The 19,173-nt window shown below is 40.7% G+C and overlaps 1 protein-coding gene across 1 annotated transcript in view; it reads left to right on the forward strand.

The window, feature by feature from the left end:
* ELOVL2 (ELOVL fatty acid elongase 2) overlaps positions 1 to 19,173 on the forward strand; it is a 51,172-nt gene that overhangs the window by 21,314 nt on the left and 10,685 nt on the right. The window contains exons 2-3 of the mRNA XM_036406431.1: positions 2,836 to 2,899; positions 8,525 to 8,712. Coding sequence (XP_036262324.1) covers positions 2,836 to 2,899; positions 8,525 to 8,712 — 252 coding nt within the window. The remainder of the gene's footprint in view (positions 1 to 2,835; positions 2,900 to 8,524; positions 8,713 to 19,173) is intronic.

The raw sequence follows: 19,173 nt of genomic DNA on the forward strand, positions 1-19,173 counted from the left end.
GGGTGGGAGTGTTGGTCTGCTGGAGGGCAGGAAGGCTCTGCAGAAGGATCTGGACAGGCTGAATTGATGGGTTGAGGCTGGTGATGTGAGGTCCAGCAAGGCCCATGCAGTGTTACAGGCTTGGGGTGGAGTGGCTGGAAAGATGCCCTGCGAAAAGGACCTTGACCAGTTGACAGTCAGTGGAATGTGAGGTAGCAGTGTGCCCAGGTGGCCAGGAAGGCCAGTGACATCCTGGCCTGTAGAGGCAATAGTGTGGACAGCAGGAGCAGGGCTGTGATCATCCCCCAGTACTCAGCACTGGTGAGGCCACACCTTGAATCCTGTGTTCAGTTTTGGGCCCCTCAATACAAGAACATTGAGGTGCTGGAGTGTGTCCAGAGAAGGACAACAAAACTGGGGAGGGGTCTGGAGCACAAGTCCCATAAGGAGTGGCTGAGGGAGCTGGGGGTGTTTTAGCCTGAAGAAAGGAGGCTCAGAGGAGACCTTATCACCCTCTACAACTGTGTGCAAGGAGGCTGTAGCCAGGTGGGGGTTGGCTTCTTCTCCCAGGTCACAAATGAAAGGAAAGGATGAAATGGCCTCGAGTTGTGCCAGGGAGGTTTAGATGAGGTGTTACAAAAAATTTCTTCACTGAAGGGGTTGTTGAGCTCTGGAACAATCTGACCAGAGAAGTCACAGATTTTATCACTATCCCTGGAGGTGTTTAAAAGACGTTTAGATGTGCACTCAGGGACATGGTCTTGTGGTGGAGTTGGCAGAGCTGGGTGTACAGTGGGACTTGATGCCCTAAAAGTCTTTTCCAACCTAAACAATTCTATGATTCTTTTATTTTATTCTGCTCTTAATATCCTACAATTCCTGTTCCTCCATCTAAGCATTCAGTACCTAATTTCCATTTCAATGTAGCTGAGAATGGGTTTGTCCACAGTATTTTAATATAAAAGAGATATACATGGTGTTTTACTTTGTTCTGGACATGTAAGATTTGTTTATTGTAATGTAAGCATGAAAGCAAATAGCTTTGCATGCTCATTCCTAGAAGTCATTCAAATCCATTACAGTATTTTTTCCAAAGCAATCTGTCAAGTCTAACCACAAAACCATGAAGCACAGGAGTAGGTCTGTTTCAAATTAATGCAGCAGGTGGGCACATCACAGACAGGCAGCAGTGGCATTTCCCAAAAGGGAGTATCATTGTCATGAAATAATAACAGAACTACTGTATAGCTCAAGGGGATAAAAATGGAAGCAGATTTTTGCACAGGTCCCACACCTAGAAATCAAGTCACCTCCTGTGACAGAAGCCATCATTAGGCTGCTAAGGTAATCGTCTGAAATTCAGAAAATGCCTTTCTTTATGGGCTGTAGCCAGGACACCTTCCTAAAAGGTAGTTTAATTTCCTCAGTGCTGTGAAGTATGAGAAACCTTTTTGTATTGTGAATCATCAGTTTCTTTTGAGGAAATATTTTTGGTTGGTTGCTTGTTTGCTTTTTTTGTTTGGTTGTTTGTTTAGGGTTTTTTGTTTGGTTGGTTTGATTTTTGTTTAGAAAAATATATACTTTTCATTTTTGGGGTTTTTTGTTGGGTTTTTCTCTGAGAAAACTTCAATGCAACAGCCTCTTACGGAGACAGAGGTTTATAGCCCAAGCTGCTGAAAGAACCTCTCATTACCAGTTGTTCACACAAAATCTGTCCACTTGGAACAGTCTGAGGACCAAAATCAAGGTCAGAAGAAACACAAGGAAGGGGCTTGGGAGTTCCAGGAGCTTGTCCCTGCCCAGATCAAAACCCAGTCCTAGTACAGGCATGGAGAGGTCAGGGCTGGAACTTCCAGTGTGCAAATATGGTTCTTCATAAGGCAAATCTGTTAACGGTGTCAGCAGTCCAGGCTGGTGTGGAGATATCTGGCATTCAAAGGCATCCAGAGCCCACAGCAGCTCCTGCCCTGCAGCAAGGCTCAGCATCACTCTATGTCCCTCTCCTTAGCCTGGCAGCATTTTCTCAGTGCTGAAATTAGTCCATCAAGCACAGTAGGATGCTGTTGGGAAGAAGAGAGGGAGAACCTGGCTGACCTCAGGTTGTGGCAAGGAATTGTTCAGGCACAGGCATGCAGGAAGCCACTGCCCAGAGCTGCAGTCTGGGAAGAGATCACCACATCCAGTTGGGGAAAGGACTGTGTAGGTCATGGCTTAGCTCCCAACTCAGTCAAAAACAGACACAAATTTGCTGAACCTGCCAGCTTGGCAGCTTCATTGACCAAGACCTCAAAGCACAATATCTCTGTAAAGTTACCTGCCTCTTCCTGCCACCCTACATGGCCTGAACTTCGTCACTGGACCTCTAGGTTCTTCTGTAGGCGTGCTTTATAAGAACTTGGGACCTGGTTCAGAGAAATCTCAGTTGGCCCACCGTCACTTTAATCACTTAAAGATTTCCTTCTTTAAGTGTAAAGCATTGAGATATTCAGTTGAGGAAACATAATAAAAATAAAGAAGCTCTTTATTTCACTCATTATCAGAGTGAAAACTACACCCATCACAGATGGGTTTACTGTGATACTTACTGAATTTCATAAACCTTAATTTCCCTTCCTAAAGAGTTCTAGTTTGGGCTGTTTCCAGGAATGAGACTTGTATTGATATCTAGACCACAATCTGCCCTAAATTAATTTTTAAAGAGGTTTGGGGGTTTTCAGTATACACGATGTTGCGTACTTTGGAAATACTTGCGCATGACAAACTTTTTACAAGTTTATTCGAGTTTTTTTAAAATCATATTCTCTCTGTGACCCTGAGATAATGTCTTTTTCACATGGCCTTTTCCATGTTTTTTAGGAGTCCCTGAAAGCTTTTGACCGGGAAGTAAATGCATTTGTGGACTATATGTTTGGACCTCGAGGTAAGCTGTTCCATTTTTAGCCCTTTAAGGAAATACTTCTAGGGATTACCACCCAAAAAACTTCTAATAAATTTGTTGGGTAAATTCTTATTGAAAAATGTAAACTAGGCAGAATCGCAGTATTATCAGGAAGACACCATTATTGTAGCAAATCTATCAATGCAATGATTTGTGATTCCTTGGTTTCTGAGAATATCAGAGAAATTCAGTTTTTCATCCTAACATGGAATAAAGAGCCTGAAGGGCTGGATCTTTCTGAAAGTGTAAGGTCTGCTTTGGGACTGATTGTCATTCATAATCCAGTTTGTTTGGTCCAGCTACTTATTAAATTGCCTAATTCAGAAGGATTTTTGGAGCAAAAGCAACCTGCAGCATCACATCCAAAATTTCAATAAACCAATTGGTTGGGTGAGAGTCATCTTTTGACTTCCTATTATTGCTTTTCTGGAGCAGTTTGGACAAGAGTAACTTAAATAATTGTAGGTTGGAGGTGCCTCATGCTCTGTTAGGATTGAAACAAGTAAGTAAAAAAGAAACCAATCCTAAAATAGAACTGCAGCCAAGGATAAAGCATCAAAGTCAGGGCTAAGAGAGCCAAGCAAATACAAGAAAGGGATGAGACAGGAGTTTAGAAAGTACACAGTCTTCAGAGTAGGCTCCTGCAAGGCCACCTTGCTGTTGATAGGGCTGGGTTTAATTTCAGGAATTGCCTTGCAAACTTCTATCCATGGTAAAGTCCAGAACTGCTGCTGTGGGGATGGATACATGATTATGGATTCCCAATTTGTTGTAGTAGTGTTCTCCATGTCACGGAAACAGTTCTTGCTTAATTGGAAGTAAAAGAGAAAGATGTGTTCTTAAACACAAGAAATTCTAATTTTTCTTAGCTGGCTGGCTGGCTACAAAATCTTTTCCATCATGTCTACAGTAGATGTGAAGTTTGAAAGAAAGATTTCCAGTGAAGAAACACTGAATAGCTTGGGAACTGCAGCAGAAGTGATTAAAGCAGAATAGGTTTTATTAATGGCTTCTACAATAGCACATTTTAATATTAACAAAGAAATGTGATCAGAAGAACAAAAGCACTATTTTTTGGTGGTTTATTTTGGTTTTGTTTTTTTCCAAATAAACATGATGTTCTCTTCTATTCCTCTTTCCTTGTTGGTCCAGACAAATTGTCTGAAGGAGTAAGCTATAGTTGATCCAATTCGGAATAACACAGAGATCCCTTTGGGATTTTAGAAAGCCCTTCAATTAAACAAGTATCATTTGTATTGCTTGCCAAGTACATCACCATCCTTCTCCAGACATCAGTGCTGAAGATAGCTTTGTTTGTCCATGCCTCTGCACTCTGATCTTTAATTTAACTGGTGGTATAATGACACAGTATCATACATTTCCTGAATAGCCTATCTCCTCCAGTGTGTTTATCCACATAAATAATTCACATAAATAATTCACAATAGACTGCAATCAGTTTTAAATCAAACGACCCCACAGATGAATATCTAATGAATTTGAGAGCTTCCCCAAGCATCTATACCCACAAACCATTCTTCTTTCTCTCTACTGATTTTCATCCACAGTACACACTTCATTCTGCAGCAAGATGGATTAAAAGGATAGATAACAGCATTCTATTATTTTAAAAACTAATCCCCTATTTATTGTTTGTATTTTAGGTAGTAACTCCTGAGATATTTGTGTCACTATGCAGGTCTTTGTCATCACTAACAGATATGTCTGAGGGCACTAGAAGGGACAGAATGCCTCTGGGAACTAGAGTGTGGCTATCTCTGTCACATGGGGAGCACCAGATTAACACAAGCTGCAGTACTGCCCTACCGCAATGAGGGACAGAATATCAGAGATCTGAATTTGATTTATAAATATTGGCTAATTTTGTACCTTCATTCACTGGTATCAGCTGGGCTTTGTAGATAACATAACCTCTGTGTTTGCTTTCAAGCTAGCAGAACAAGTCCTTTGGGTCAGGGAACAGCAGCCATATACCTGCCCATTGGTTTCATCTCTAAGTAAGGGGTAGTCTTACAATTTGGTGTTGGTCCCTCTTGTTCTTATGCTCAAAGCAAATTGAATGAGTGAAATAGCGATTTTCTTCTGTAAGAGATAATTTTTCCAGGGTAACCCTTTGTCACAGACATATTCTATGAAAAATCTTTTAGCTAGGATCTTTATTCTTGAGAAGCTGAGAGGCCTCAAAAACAAAATGTAAACAATAATTATCTGCTGCTGTGGAATGCAACAGGTGCATCTTTGATTGGTTTCATGTAGTTGTTTTTAATTAATGGCCAATCACAGTCCAGCTGTCTCAGACTCTCTAGTTAGTCACAAGATTTTATTATCATTCCATTCTTTGCTATTCTTTGCTAGCTTTCTGATGAAATATTTTCTTCGATTTTTTAGTGTAAGTTTAATATATAATTTTCTTTTAATATAATATATATCATAAAATAATAAATCAGCCTTCTGAAACATGGAGCCAAGATTCTTGTCTCTTCTTTCATCTTGAGACTCCTGTGAACACCACCACAACCCTTCATCTGTGGAGTATTGTTTGGTGTTATGCAAAATTAAGTAATACTGAATTGCAGGAGCTAAATCTAGTTAACTGGTTGTTTGTTTTATCTGTGAATGAAACAGAGGTGGTCAAGAAGAGATGTATTTTGTTAAAGTTATGATAAAGTAAAAAGCACTTTTCCTTAATAGACTCTGATCACTAGCAAGGCACTGCGGCAAACCCATCTACCCTCTGCACCTTAAAAAGGAGTGAAGCTACTCAGACACTGAGTGGCCAAAGCTATACAGAAACTTGAATCAAAATGTTTCTAAACCTCATTGATAAAGGCCTGATATGCAAAGAGCCTGGGAGGCCTGCCACTCATTTAAAGGGAGCCAGGATTTCACCCCAAGGGTTTGGCACATCATGGCCAGTGACCGTGAATGAGCTTATTCACGGAGCGATCGGAGCTTGCGGGCGCCTGCTCCTTCCCCTGCTGTAGTCCAGTGCTTTCCCACTGTGACTTTATTCACTGTTTTGGTCTCAATTTCAGATGCTGTGCAAGTTCAATACTGTAAAAATAATCCTTTCTCCTATTGACAGTGTAACTTTATAGTACTTGAACATGGAGATTTAACTGTCGGTCAACAGAAATACTTTTCATCTCTCATTCTTCTGATAACTTCTTTTGAAATACATTCCCTTTCCTCCCCCTTTTTGACACATAAAAACCTCCCTCTGCTTGTCATTCAGGGATAGGTGGAAGTGGAAACAAAAGAGTCACGTTCCTTGGCTGCCCTTTATAAACCACTTTCTGCCAGAAACTGTCTTACTCTTCAAGGTATTGAGGTCGTGGTGGGAAATATTCAGGAAGGGTACATGTTTAAACAATTTCTCTTGAAACTGGAATACTAGAGAACTTTAAAATACTTGGCATGCTGACCTGAACAAGCACATGAGTTCTGCTTTTGTGTGGATCAGGCCACATGCTTGTGGCCACTCACAGCAGAATGAAAACTTTCGGAGGGCACATTGGGGCAGAATTTATTCTGTGTAGTTTAATTTGTATTCTGAATGCTTCTGAATATTTTTCCTTTTTGAGCACACTTGCAGCTTTGCTATCTACTGATGCCAATTTACCTTTGTGCATGTAACCTTTATGCACCAAGTGTTGCAATCCTTGGATGCGAGACCTTTCCTTAGATAGCAGTCTTGCTGACATGACTGCTTTCTACATCTTCATTTAGGATAGCAATTAAATAAGTTAAGTCCTTATGCTCCTAAAACACACACTCCTAAGACATCAACACTTAAACATTTAACCTTTACCTATCCTGTGACTCCTGTGTCATGTTGAGAGCCCATAGGAAAGCAGAATCACTTCTAAAATATTCATTCCAGTGCTTCACACATGGCTTGTGAGCTTTAGGAGATTGTTGGAAGTGTTTCTTCTCACACTGAGGTGATCCTAAGAAGTACTGAGATCTGAAGACAGACAACAGGCGTTCTAGCTTGGTAATGCTCAACAAAGCAAGGCTGCCATAAAAGGAAGGATTGTGCTGTTGTGACTGCTTTAATCCTACACCTCTCTGCTCCCAGAGGTTTTTGGAAGTTCAAAAGGGAGAGTCAAAAGCAGGAGAGCATTGGATTTCCATGGCAATGGTGGCCTGGTTGAAAATCTTTCCTGGAAAAGGGCTAACAAGCCTCATGGAATCCAAACTCAACAGCTGAATGTTACAGCCACTGCAGTGGAAGTGAGGGGGGAGGCAGAGGGAAAATGTAATGAGAAAGAAAGTTGGTGTTCAAAGCCTGGCTCATATGCAGGTTACTCCAATATATGTAAAATTTCACTTTACATATACTTGTATGCAAGTATATCTGAGGAAGGAATTGTTGGAAATAATACAGTACAGCAAAATTCCAATCAATTACTAATTGTTTGGGCACATTTACTTGGTGCATCATCCATTGCCCAGTCTTTTCCAATTTCAGCACAGGCAGAAAACCAGTAAAATGTTTCTTTCATGCACTGTGAATAGCTTTTGTTTTACAATTTTAACACAATCTTGGCCTTTGTAAAAAAATAATCTAAGTAATGTAAAATATTTTCCAAGAGCAAAAACATCTTTCTAAGAGCAGAAAGAACAACTTTCTGTGAGACCTGCACAATGACTCCTCACTGACTTCTTTCTTCACTTACTCCACAAGTCATTCTAAAAATAAGCCATGATGCCCCCTTGTTCTTTCCATAGGTAAATGGCTGAAGAATGTTGCTATGGAAAATTGACTATAGATTTTTCTCTGTCTTGGAAAAAGAAAGGAGAAAAGAAATCACACCCCTTTCACTCATGACATCCAGTTGCTCATACGACAACAAAGTGGTACCTCCAGCTTGGCATCTGGGATTAGGCTTTGCTCATATACACTGAACTATCTGATTACTTCCAATGGGATTACTTGTGTGAATAAGGCAAGCAGGATTTGACCTTAATATTTCACTTCAGGACCAGGCAATTGGGACAGAAACTGTGAGAAAGCAAGCCCTTGCCCAGCTAAAAATCTTTGATAACCATCAAAGTAAACATTTGTCACTTGCTTTTCATATTTAATATTTTGGAAATGTCTTCCCCATGTGTGAATGTTTTCTAGTCAATGCTATATACCTTCCTGTATGGTAAGTGCAGAATTAAAATAACACATGAGCTGGGAACATTACATGCATACTTTGGATTTAATAGTGTCTGCAAATTGTCTGTTGAGCAGATTAAGATAGGATTTCAATAAATATTAAGTGAAAACATTAAATAATTTTTAAAAGCATATAAGAATGGGATTTTCCCTTTTGTTTTCTCTTTACAATTAAAATGAGGTGATTTAGGTGACCTTAAATTATCAGGAAATTCCATGCAGTTTTCAGCCCACATTCTCTGAGACTTAGCATGCAGTTTTGATAAGTTAAAAGCAATGGATAGTTCTTGTGAGGAAAGAATGGCTGATTCCATCTCACACTTTTAGCAGATTCTTTTCATTATGTGTTCTGCCTTATTTTAGCAATACTTTACCATAACTTTTTAATTGCATGCTCCATGTATTTCTTTTTTTAGATACCAGGGTTAGAGGATGGTTCCTTTTGGACTCTTACCTTCCCACGTTTTTCCTTACTGGAGCATATCTACTCTGCATATGGCTGGGCAACAAGTTCATGAAGAACAGGCCTCCTTTCTCTCTGAGACCTCACCTCATCGTGTATAACCTGGGCATCACGCTGCTCTCCTTCTACATGCTGATAGAGGTAAGTGCTCTGCCATGCAGCATGGCTGGGGGAGGTGACCAAGGTACAGTTTTTTAGCAGAAATATCTTAGTGACAGGTGGTTTTCCTAGGAAAGTTTACATCAACAGCAAAATAATATTAAAAAGTTCCTTCTCATCTTAGATCTTGGCACATTTTGGTTGTCCTTTCTGAGCTACAATCCAGACCTGGGGACAGCTCTTTGCGGCCAGGACTGTGTCCACAAGCATAAATTCGAATCTGCAGCAGTCACTCTGCTCAAATGTGCCTATACTTTGTCCTTCAGCACCTGTGAAAATGCCTTAGATTGGGTTTAATTTGTATGACTGACTGTGGAATGATTTTTCCAGGCCCATGCTTAAGCATGAACAGATTTATAGATGAGAGCAAGTACTGATTTCTCTATGACATTGGCAATTGTTATTTTTCTGCTGTGTGGCTAAGAAGCTTTCCTCATACAGTCAGACAGTAAAAGACAGATGTTAAAAACTTAGCACTTCATCCAAAAGCAAGGGCTGTGGGGCTTGGAGGCTGAATATGGTCACATAGATTATTTCCCAAGTACTTATCACAAAAAAACATGCTCGTATAATTCAGGATATATTTAGAATCAGAAGAGAGGTTTGAATGCGTCTGATGATTTTGCAACAGCAGAGGATTCAACAGTGCTCCTCAGCAGACATGTGTGGTTTTACTTCTGCAGGGAAGCAGAAATCAAAAGTCACTATTTGGATATTATTTGGGAGCTGCCCATTCTCAGCCTTTTGATAACTGTGATACTTTTAATGTTAAGGTGTTAACATACATTACTCGAAGGCCTTAAAAACAAAAAATAGAAGACAAAACCCACAAAACCTTTTTTTGTTAGGTTTTTTTTTGTTTTGTTTTGGTTTTTTTTGGTTTTTTTTTTTTTTTGTTTGTTTGTTTTTTTTGGTTTTTTTTTTTTTTGGTTTTTTTTGTTTTTGCCAAAGGAGTGACCCTGGGCATGAGAAGCCCTGGCTGAAGAGTGTACTTGACTTCGTGTGCTTGATTTCAGTGCCAGCATGTGCCTGACACTGCTCTGTTACCTGCACAGCCTCACAGCACTTCTCTCAGCCACAGTTTCCACCTTATTCTGTTGGTTGGACAAGAAACTTTTCAGAAGCCAAACAGGACACCCAAAGACTTCAAGTTTTAAATTAATTTGAGCTAAACAGCAAGTGACTGGCCTGGTCAAATGGCTGAGGAGCAGTTCAGGTTTATGCCTTTGTGCAAAGGACTGACTGTATTACACAGAGCTTTATCCTGGTCAATGCTCCAGCTTGCTTCAGAGGCTGCTGTGGCTGTCTGGGAGTGCAGGATAAGGTTTGGAGCAAAGCAGAAACCAGGACAATTGCTGGAAGGTTTGATGATTCCACAGTGATTGTCCTCCAGAATATAAATTAGTACTTTGATGTTTAAATCCCCATTTTGCTGGGAGGTATGCAGATAACTGGCTGCAGTAGCAGGACTCAGCAAAAAGGATTAACTGAATAGAAAACAATACTGCTGCCCCCTTTCCCTTCCAGTCTGATTTGGCCTGCCACAAGTAAATAAATGGAAGAACAAAGACAATTTTAGCAGGTCTCATTTGCATGAATTAAGCAAATTTAGTTTTAGCCACCTTCACATCCTGGTAGGAACTGTATTTAGCCATCTCCTGTTCAGCTGCCTTCCTGCTCCATCCTTCCTGAGGCTAACTTTGCTGCAGACAGTTGCTGAGTTGTGTTAGTCCTCAGATTAGTCCCTTGAAACCTTGAATCTGAGGCTGGAGGCTGCTGATTTACACCTCCCAGATGGCAGCTGGGCATGGCTGGCAGTGCCAGCTCACAGCTCACATTCTGCAAATTTGGGAAACCAGAGAGCATGATGGCTGATCTGCACTGCCAGCTGTTCTAATGCAGATTTCTCTCTCAGCTTTGGACTGTCAGCTAGGCTGGTTTTACACTGTACAAAACATGCTTCCATTTTACTGGCTCTGTATTTTCTCTTAGTCTACTTCTCTGGCTTCCATCACAGCTTCTCCTGTGAAGGAGCAGAATGGAAGTTAATACTTGCAGTATTGTACTGCCTGAGGTAGCCTGCACATCCCTGATGAAGAAAAACAGGCAAGTGGGAGAGCAGAATTCCTCTTCATTACCAAGTAAAGTCATGGTGATTCAATATTTCAAAATGTCTAATTTCCAAAGCTTCTCTCTATGCCCCTTATTCTCTCAGTCTTTTGTGGACACTAAGCTCTTTAAGGCAAGAGTTACCTATATTTAGCACATTCTGCACAGTGGTTCCTTATGTAAACACAGCTGATCCTTCCAGTGGCTGTGATCTGGGATCAATTTCTGGTTAGACACATCCACAACAATTGTTTTATTCCTCCATCCTCTCACTGCATCTAAATCCCTCTGGTCTCTGTACTGGGGAACAATCACAAAATAAGAAGCTCTACAATACAGATAAAACACATTCCCCTCCACCCACCCACACCCCACCAAAAGAAACCCCCATAACCAACAATCTTTCTTTGTTTTGTTTATAAGGTGCCACACAGCATTTCTTGCAATAGCTCCAGAATATTGGGGTTGCTTCTTAGACATTCAAAAGAAAAAAATATCTCATTCACAAGGGTGTATCTCCAAATACAGGCTGTCCCACATGATGGATTTAACGAGAAACATGGTAAACCTGCTGATGAGTGTACCTGTGCTTCAATTCTTCATCTCCTCACCCTCATCTCCTGACTAGTTATAGCTGGCACTTCATGACAGTTGATTTGTGCAACCTCAAGGCAAGAAGGCGAAGATTACAGCAAAGAGTCATAACAAAAGGGCTGTTTTTAAATCTCCAAGGGTAGATTCCTCTTTTGAGCCAGAGCTCCATGCACTGCACCATGGGCATGAACTATCTGGGAGCCGATATTATCTCTGAGCTTTGAGGTCAACCAATCCGCAAAGCACTTGGAGGAACAGCTCCAGGGCAGCTCTAAGATGTGCCATTAGCATAAGGCCAGATACCCCTAGGATCCCCCAGGGACAAGGTCTAAAGATAAATGGCTTTGCCCTCATCCTAATGAGATATCTCAAAAATTTTTAAGTCAACAAAGAGTTAGGTGCCTCTGAAGGCCTCCCAGAAGGGCAGCTTGTTGGACTTTTAGACTTCTGAGTTAGGCAGATAGATTTTCCTGAAGTTGTCAAAGTTGCCTTGACGTTACCTTCCCCAGCTGAATATGGTGAAGTTGGCACTTGGGTTTGGAGCACACCTTTTTTCAAGTACCTGAAGCTTAGACAAAGGTCCTGTGCTTAAACTGGGCAGGCTGCAGGTGGGCTGCTGAGGAGGCAAAAGACAATTCCTTCCACTCTTACTGCTACCAAAGAAAGCCACATCAGAAGTTTGTTATTGTTGTGCACTTTTCTGTACCATAAGTGCTCATAGACCCAGATTAACTCTACTGATCCAACATTGAGAAATTCTAGAACATTGTCAAATTCTGTATTAGGAAAAACAGCCAGCACCTTTTTACTTCAACAAAAATCAAAACTTTTAACAATTTCCCTGAAGAAATATATGCCTTTTCTCTTTGCTTAAGATGTAAATCTTTGCTTAAGATGCTAAAATTACCCACTATGAGCAGTAAACCAGCTTACTGTGAAAAAACATCACATCTGTGCACATTTCAGAATTGTTTCATATGCTTACAAACCACACTTCAGGGGTGCAACCTGAGGCACCAGAGACCAAACTGTCACAAGTTCAGTGATAAATTGAAACTAGAAACACAGGAGACTGGTGCTCATCTCTGAATTCTGAAATTACTCAGGTGAGGATACTCTCTCTCACTAATAGGAATAGACATAATCTCTGCCACAGTCCTAGGCTGCTTTCCCCAGCAGTATCACCTCTGCCCTATTTAAATCAAATCTCAGCTGGTCATCAAGGTCTCACCCAAGTCCTTGTGTTGATCAGGCACTGAGAAAACCAGGACACTGGCACCATTTGGGTCAGATTAAAAAGGAGATCTAGAGATATGTGTCATTAGCAGAGGGGTGGCGTGATGTCTCAAGCTGTCTGTATCCCCAGGTAGCTTCTCAGACTTATTACAAATCCATGGGATTTGTAAGCAAGCAACCACACCCATGTGGGGAAGCAGGACTTGCCTGTGAGGACCCCTCATTTCAGAGCAAAGGGAAAAGAGCAGAACTCACAAGTATTGCCAGCCTAGTGCATTAACCTTTCTAGAGGAGCCAGAAAAAAAGTCTTCTACCTTGCAGGATTAAATAAAATAAAAAGCAGTAAGCCAAATGCACTTTAGCTGTTTCTAGGAGCTGAAAATTCATCCCAAATTAAGTCCAGTTTCTGAATTCTAGCCATAACTTGCATATTCATAGATGCCAATGTGGTGAGAAGATTCCCAGGAGTGCCAGAATGCTCAGGGCCATCTGCCACCACTTTTAACCCTGCACACTACAATTGAGGATATATCTCACATATTACTAGAAAGTATAATGCCTGAATTAGACATAATGGGGCAAAACAAAATGAACAAATAAAAAATAGAAGGAGCACTAAAACTCTGTTTAATTCCATCATTATAATGGCTTATATCAGAAGGACTTGGTTCCTATCTGTGCAAGTGTTGAAAAGATGGAGCTTGTCTAACACAAGTTCTAAGTAAACCTTCAACAGTGCAGACGATGAGGAAAGGTGAAAAAGATCTTAATCAATTTGAACTGTCCTGGAATTTTACTGTAGGAATACAACTTCAACATAAACTTGCTTTTGGTATTTGTTTTGTTTTGATTTTGTTTCAGGGTTGGGGGTTTTTTAGGTTTGTTTGTTTGTTTGTAAGATTGTGATAAATTATTGTTTACTCCTTCATTAAGTGTCCAGAAGTCAACAAATGTAAATTAAGTACAGAAATATGGAAAGATTCTAGATCCATCATTATTGGTGCTTGAAGTGAAGGCTTCCTTTGAAACAATTATTTAGTACTGAAAGACTATTTGTACAGACTATTTGGGCAGAAAGAGAAAAAGAACAAAGTGAGAAACCAGAAGAGATCAGATGCACTTTTCTATCATTTGAAGAAAAGGAGAAGAGGGAAAAAGAAAAACCTAGAGAGCAAAAGGTCACCAAGAGTGCATTGTAAAGCAGTGAAATGTTAGGGCAAGAGCAAACTGATCTTTTGATCAAGTAAGAACTTTGTGTGAATGGAGTTAAATTACCAGGTGTTCTTCCATCTTAATCAAATAATTTGTTTGAAGAGCTGAGGAGCTGACTCTGCTGTCCTTGCCTGCAGTTATTCCAGCTGGGCATGTTGTCTTCACATCTCAGTTTTCATCCCCTGTGTTCTTCTTGTCTTTCATACTGACCTTTCTGAGCTCTGCATTTCAGTTGAACATTTAACCTGATCATGGAAGAATGCAGTGCTCTGGATCTCTTGTGCATGTTCAAACAAAATTCAGTAGAACCTTATGGGAAATCAGGAATAAAACTTCATATGATGAGGTTTTCCATATGTGCACAGCTTCTAATACCACCACTGGTACTACAAAATATGATAGGGGAGCTATTCAGAGCAGATGTAATCAAAGACTCATGGAAAATAAGCCTAGACAGGATTTCTTTTAGCCTGTCCCACTATCCCAGACAACAGCAATACTCAAAGTAATTACTATTCATAAGTAATTTTGAAGTCATTAGTTCACTAATCCTTCTATCAGGCTCCCATTTACTTAAGGAGTATTAAATAGAACCGGCTGGTAGTTTCTCAACAATATGGCTTTACATTTGAAAGAGTTTTTGTTGATAAAAAAATTCAAACAATTATCTAAACTTCACTTGGGAAGGGGTTCTTATTTTTTGTCACCATGTTATGAACTCTCTGACCTAAAAACAGGAAGAAAGCATAGGACCACATATTTCCTCCATCTGGAATAACCAGTATCCTTTTAGCTACAATGCTCCAGGTGGAGGAGACATCCAATTTGGGTCCAGCAGTACGTTCTGCAGGTCAGGATAGCAAACTCCAGTTGGTGATTACAGAATTAGCAGATCTTTTTGGGGGAGACACCATGCACGCAATTTTTTGTCCTCTAACCAGACCCATGGAGAGCTGGAGAGCCTCACCAAGCAGTTGCCCAAAGCACATTTTTCACAGTTCTATCCCATGAAAAACATCTTGAATGCATCATAAAGAGGAACAACGAAATATTTCCCCTGTGACTAATCTTGTGGAGTGTTTCCTATTCAGCACCTGGGTCTGTTTGGCACAGCACCACCACTAAGTTTTTACATTTGGGGAAAGCCATGGCACTAACCAAGTGGCACTCCTAGATCCCTTTCCATAGGGCTGATCTCCAGCCATTCCTCCCCCACTTCATACTTAGAATTTAAAGGATTGTGTTATATGAACCTATCCAACCATTCTGAATCCATCCACAAAAACATACAAAAACTAAAAGATTTAACAACTCAAATTAAAGAAGACAATAAGTCATAAGTCAATGATTTATTCAAAGAATGGAGCTTTACACCTTAGCTAAGGGAACTTTGTAAAATAGGTCTGTATGTATTAAGCGTTTTAGGGGTGATACTAATAGTAATACCTTACATACTTAAGTGTGTGCAACAAATAATAGACAAAACTATCAAAAAAGTTTTCATCATACAAGAGAGAGAAATAAGAAACAGATTCACAGAAAGTTCTCAAAATCTTACAGAGACAGTAGATAAAAGTATAGACATGGAGGAAAGTTTTGAGTTAAGTCCTTAAAACAAGTGAGATTTTTTCAAACAATGAATCATAATTACTATCAAATATAACTTATATCCTTTAAACTAACTAAACTTTTGCAACATTAAAATTGCTGTATTGTAATATAGTAATGCTTAATACAAACAAAAAAATGCTTTAAACAAGTACTTAACAGATATACTATAGTAAAGCTCTATAAAACACAAAATAGTTAATAAACAACACAAAAGTTTCTTTTTAGTTGGGCTGAGATGGGGAATTGCAGGAATCAGAGGGTTTTGGGAAAGCTGCCAAAGGCAGACCTCAGAGATAGAACTGCAATTAGAGCTAAGCAGTAGCCATAAGATTTGTCAGCAGAAAAATTACATAAGAAGTAGAAAGTAAGGACATCCCAGCAGTCAGATCCAGCATTTGGATTTGTTACATTTCATCCCACTATGACTGCCCAATGCTCCACTCTACCTCTCAGCAAAGACTCTTGTCCCCCAAGAGAGTCGGAGCACCTCCCTGTTTCATACCATCAGCAAGCCTGCTAAGGGGGCATTCAATTCCTGCCTCCAGATCACTGAGAGGTATTTGAACAGCACTGGCCGTAGAACTGATCCTGAGGAACACCCCTGGTGACTGCTCACCAGACAGATGTGGCCCAGTGCTGCTGCCTCACCCTCTGCCTTCCTCCTGCCCGGGGACAAGAGGGAATATCTTATTGCTTCCAGGCATTTCCTCTCTGAGAAAGTCCAACCATGCACAGAGATTTTTCTATAGCTCAAAAGAGCATGGAGAACATGCAGTCAGTAGAAATGGCAATATCCATTTAGAAAATCACATCACTTTCCTTTCTAGCCTATGGAGAACAGATGAAAAACAAGCTACAGCTGTGAGATTTTTGAATTTGAGAGCTTAAAATGAGAAAGGCACAGGCCCCTGGGTCAGGCTGTCAGAGCTTAGTCTGCTACTCAGTGAGGTGAGAGGATTGCATCATCTTTTGGTACCTGCTGCCCACCCCTGAAACCTCTAACAAAGGAACCAACTTTCAATTCTGAACACTTTGATTCCCCATTTACAAAAATAAGGGAGGAGTTGGACTATAGTGCCAAAACAACTCATGAATTCTTGTGCTGTTTGTACTTGAGTAGATGAATAGAAGTAATTAGTGTGAAAACAGGAATCTGTTAAGAACAACATTAGGGCAAACAGCAAAAGATGAAAACTATACTAATTAATAGAATGTTGCTACTTAGCAGAAATTTTTCACAAGTCAGCACTTTGCTCTTTACGTGATCTGTTTTTCCAAATAGCTTCAAACAATACTTGTTTAATACTATTTTCAGAATATGCTACCAAGAATGCAAAGAATCCAAAGAATTGTTTGTTACAGGGAGAGAATTTGTGTTTCAAAAGATAGAGGGGATTTCTCATCTCTTTGATAGTTCCCTGCACTTGCACCATCTCTGAGTGATTGATACACCATCAGCTCTGCAGAGTTGTGACTGCTCAGTGTACAAAAGGGAACACCACCGAAACAGCACAAGTAATGTACGGGTTTGGTATCGGAAAAGAAAGAGATCTGAGACCAAAATGTCTTGTGTCAAGGTGCTGGCTTCTGTTCCAGATATGCATCTGGCTCATTTGGCACCATGGAGTGAGCTGCTTACCTTCCATCTCTTCCACCTAGACTTGCAATGGAGAGTCTAGAATCTCCAGGATCCCATAAAAATGGGATGGCCTAGGATCACCAGGATCCCATAAAAATTACTCACTGCTTTCCAAATTTTCACTTTCCTTTTTTTTTTTCTTAATTAGGAAGTTAGCCAGAAATTTTGAAAATTATCTTGCAAAGCAGAGGAGTCAAAACTCAAAGTGAATTCTTTTCCTTAAAGGAGACACAGCAGTATGTCAGGCACCTACAACAGAGAATAGAAATGTTGAGCTACAGAAAAGCTCATGTGAAAGACTGAGATTAAAATAAGCAAAAAAAATCTCCAGCCTAAGTTACTGCCTTTTGAAATGCAGACACAAACCGGAGGAAACTCTTCTGCCAAGTAAAATAGTCTTCAGACCATTTTCAGAATGGTCTGAAAAATCTGGCATTTTTAAAATCATGGAAGAATGAACAAAAGAAATTAAATAAAATCATGCAGTCTGACAGAGTGATATTCTGACCACAAAGCTTACTCTGCATTTGCATGCTGACCATTTGTAAGAAGTTGCTGATTAACTTATGACCAAATTAAAAAATTAGGACATTGAAAAGAAATATTTTCTTTATGAGCCTCTAAGGGATTTTTCATCTCATTTTCAAACACAGGACCTTTGAATAAAATACTTGAAAAAAATAAACCCAAAACCTTGAGATACTACTGAGCTCACCTGTTCAGCACTGGCAGGAAAGCTTCATACAACATGTCAAGTTGGAAGACTCCCATCAGGATGATTGACTTCAACTCCTGGCCCTGCACATGACACCCCAGCAGTCACACCCTGTGCCTGAGAGCATTGCCCAAACACTTCCTGAGCTCTGTTGGGCCTGGTGCTGTGACCACTTCCCCAGGGAGCCTCTTCCAGTGCCCAGCCACCCTCTGGGTGAGAACATTATTAGTGATATTCCACCTAAACATCCCTTGACACAGCTTCATGCTGCTCCCTTGGTCCTGTCACTGGTCACCACAGAGATCAGTGCCTGCCCCTCCTCTTCCCCTCATAAGGAAGTTGTAACTGCAATGAGGTCTCCCCTCAATCTCCTCTTCTCCAGTCTGAACAGACTGAGTGACCTCAGTCTCTCCATGTAAGGCTTGCCCCCAAGGCCCTTCACCATCTTTGTTACCCTCCTTTGGATGCTTTCTAACAGCTTGCTATCTTTTTCATATTTTGCCTTCCAAAACTGCCCCCAGCACTGGAGGTGAGGCTGCCCCAGCTCAGAGCAGAGCAGGACAATCCCCTCCCTTGCCTGCCTGGCCATGCTGTGCCTGATGCCCCCCAGGACAGGGTTGGCCCTCCTGGCTGCCAGGGCACTGCTGGCTCATGTTCAACTTGCCATTGACCAGGACCCCCAGGTCCCCTTCCATGGGGCTGCTTTCCAGCCTCTCATTCCCCACTCTGTCCGTACATCCAGGGTTGTTCTGCCCCAGGTACAGAACTCTGTTTTTTTATCTCAGGGACCATTCCATCTGTTACCCTCCCAGTCTTGTGGAGGAGCAGTTTAGTTTACTAATCTGCACAGTGTCAGGAGGATTTGGAGCCCACATAAACGTTAGGTCCATTTTTCCTTCAACTTCTGTTTTTCTTTCTGTTCCTCCTGTAGCTGTTCTATTTTAAAGGACAGTAGTAACTCAGTTGCTTTCCTTCTCAGTTTCCAGCCCTTGTTTATCTTTAATATTATCTCTTCTATAGTGGCAGGCAGCTTCTGGAAAGGTATCTAACACTTTGCAAATGATCACTTTCTTCTTCCTAGCCTTTATACAGCCCCTAGCAACTTATAGATGTTTCTCCACAGCTTTCCAATCACACCAGTTATCCTGAGCCATTTGTCTGAGAACTTAGGACTTGGACTTCTTCCATGCTTTTGTAAGTAGTCAGTGATACTACTTGCAAACCTGCTGACTACACCAATTTTTGTTGAGTGCCTGTTTTAAGGTCATTTAACAAATCACTGGCAAAGGTATCATCACAAACAGGTTTAATATAGAAGTGAAAGCAC

Source organism: Molothrus ater, chromosome 1 (assembly GCF_012460135.2).
Source record: "Molothrus ater isolate BHLD 08-10-18 breed brown headed cowbird chromosome 1, BPBGC_Mater_1.1, whole genome shotgun sequence".
Lineage (NCBI taxonomy): Eukaryota > Metazoa > Chordata > Aves > Passeriformes > Icteridae > Molothrus > Molothrus ater.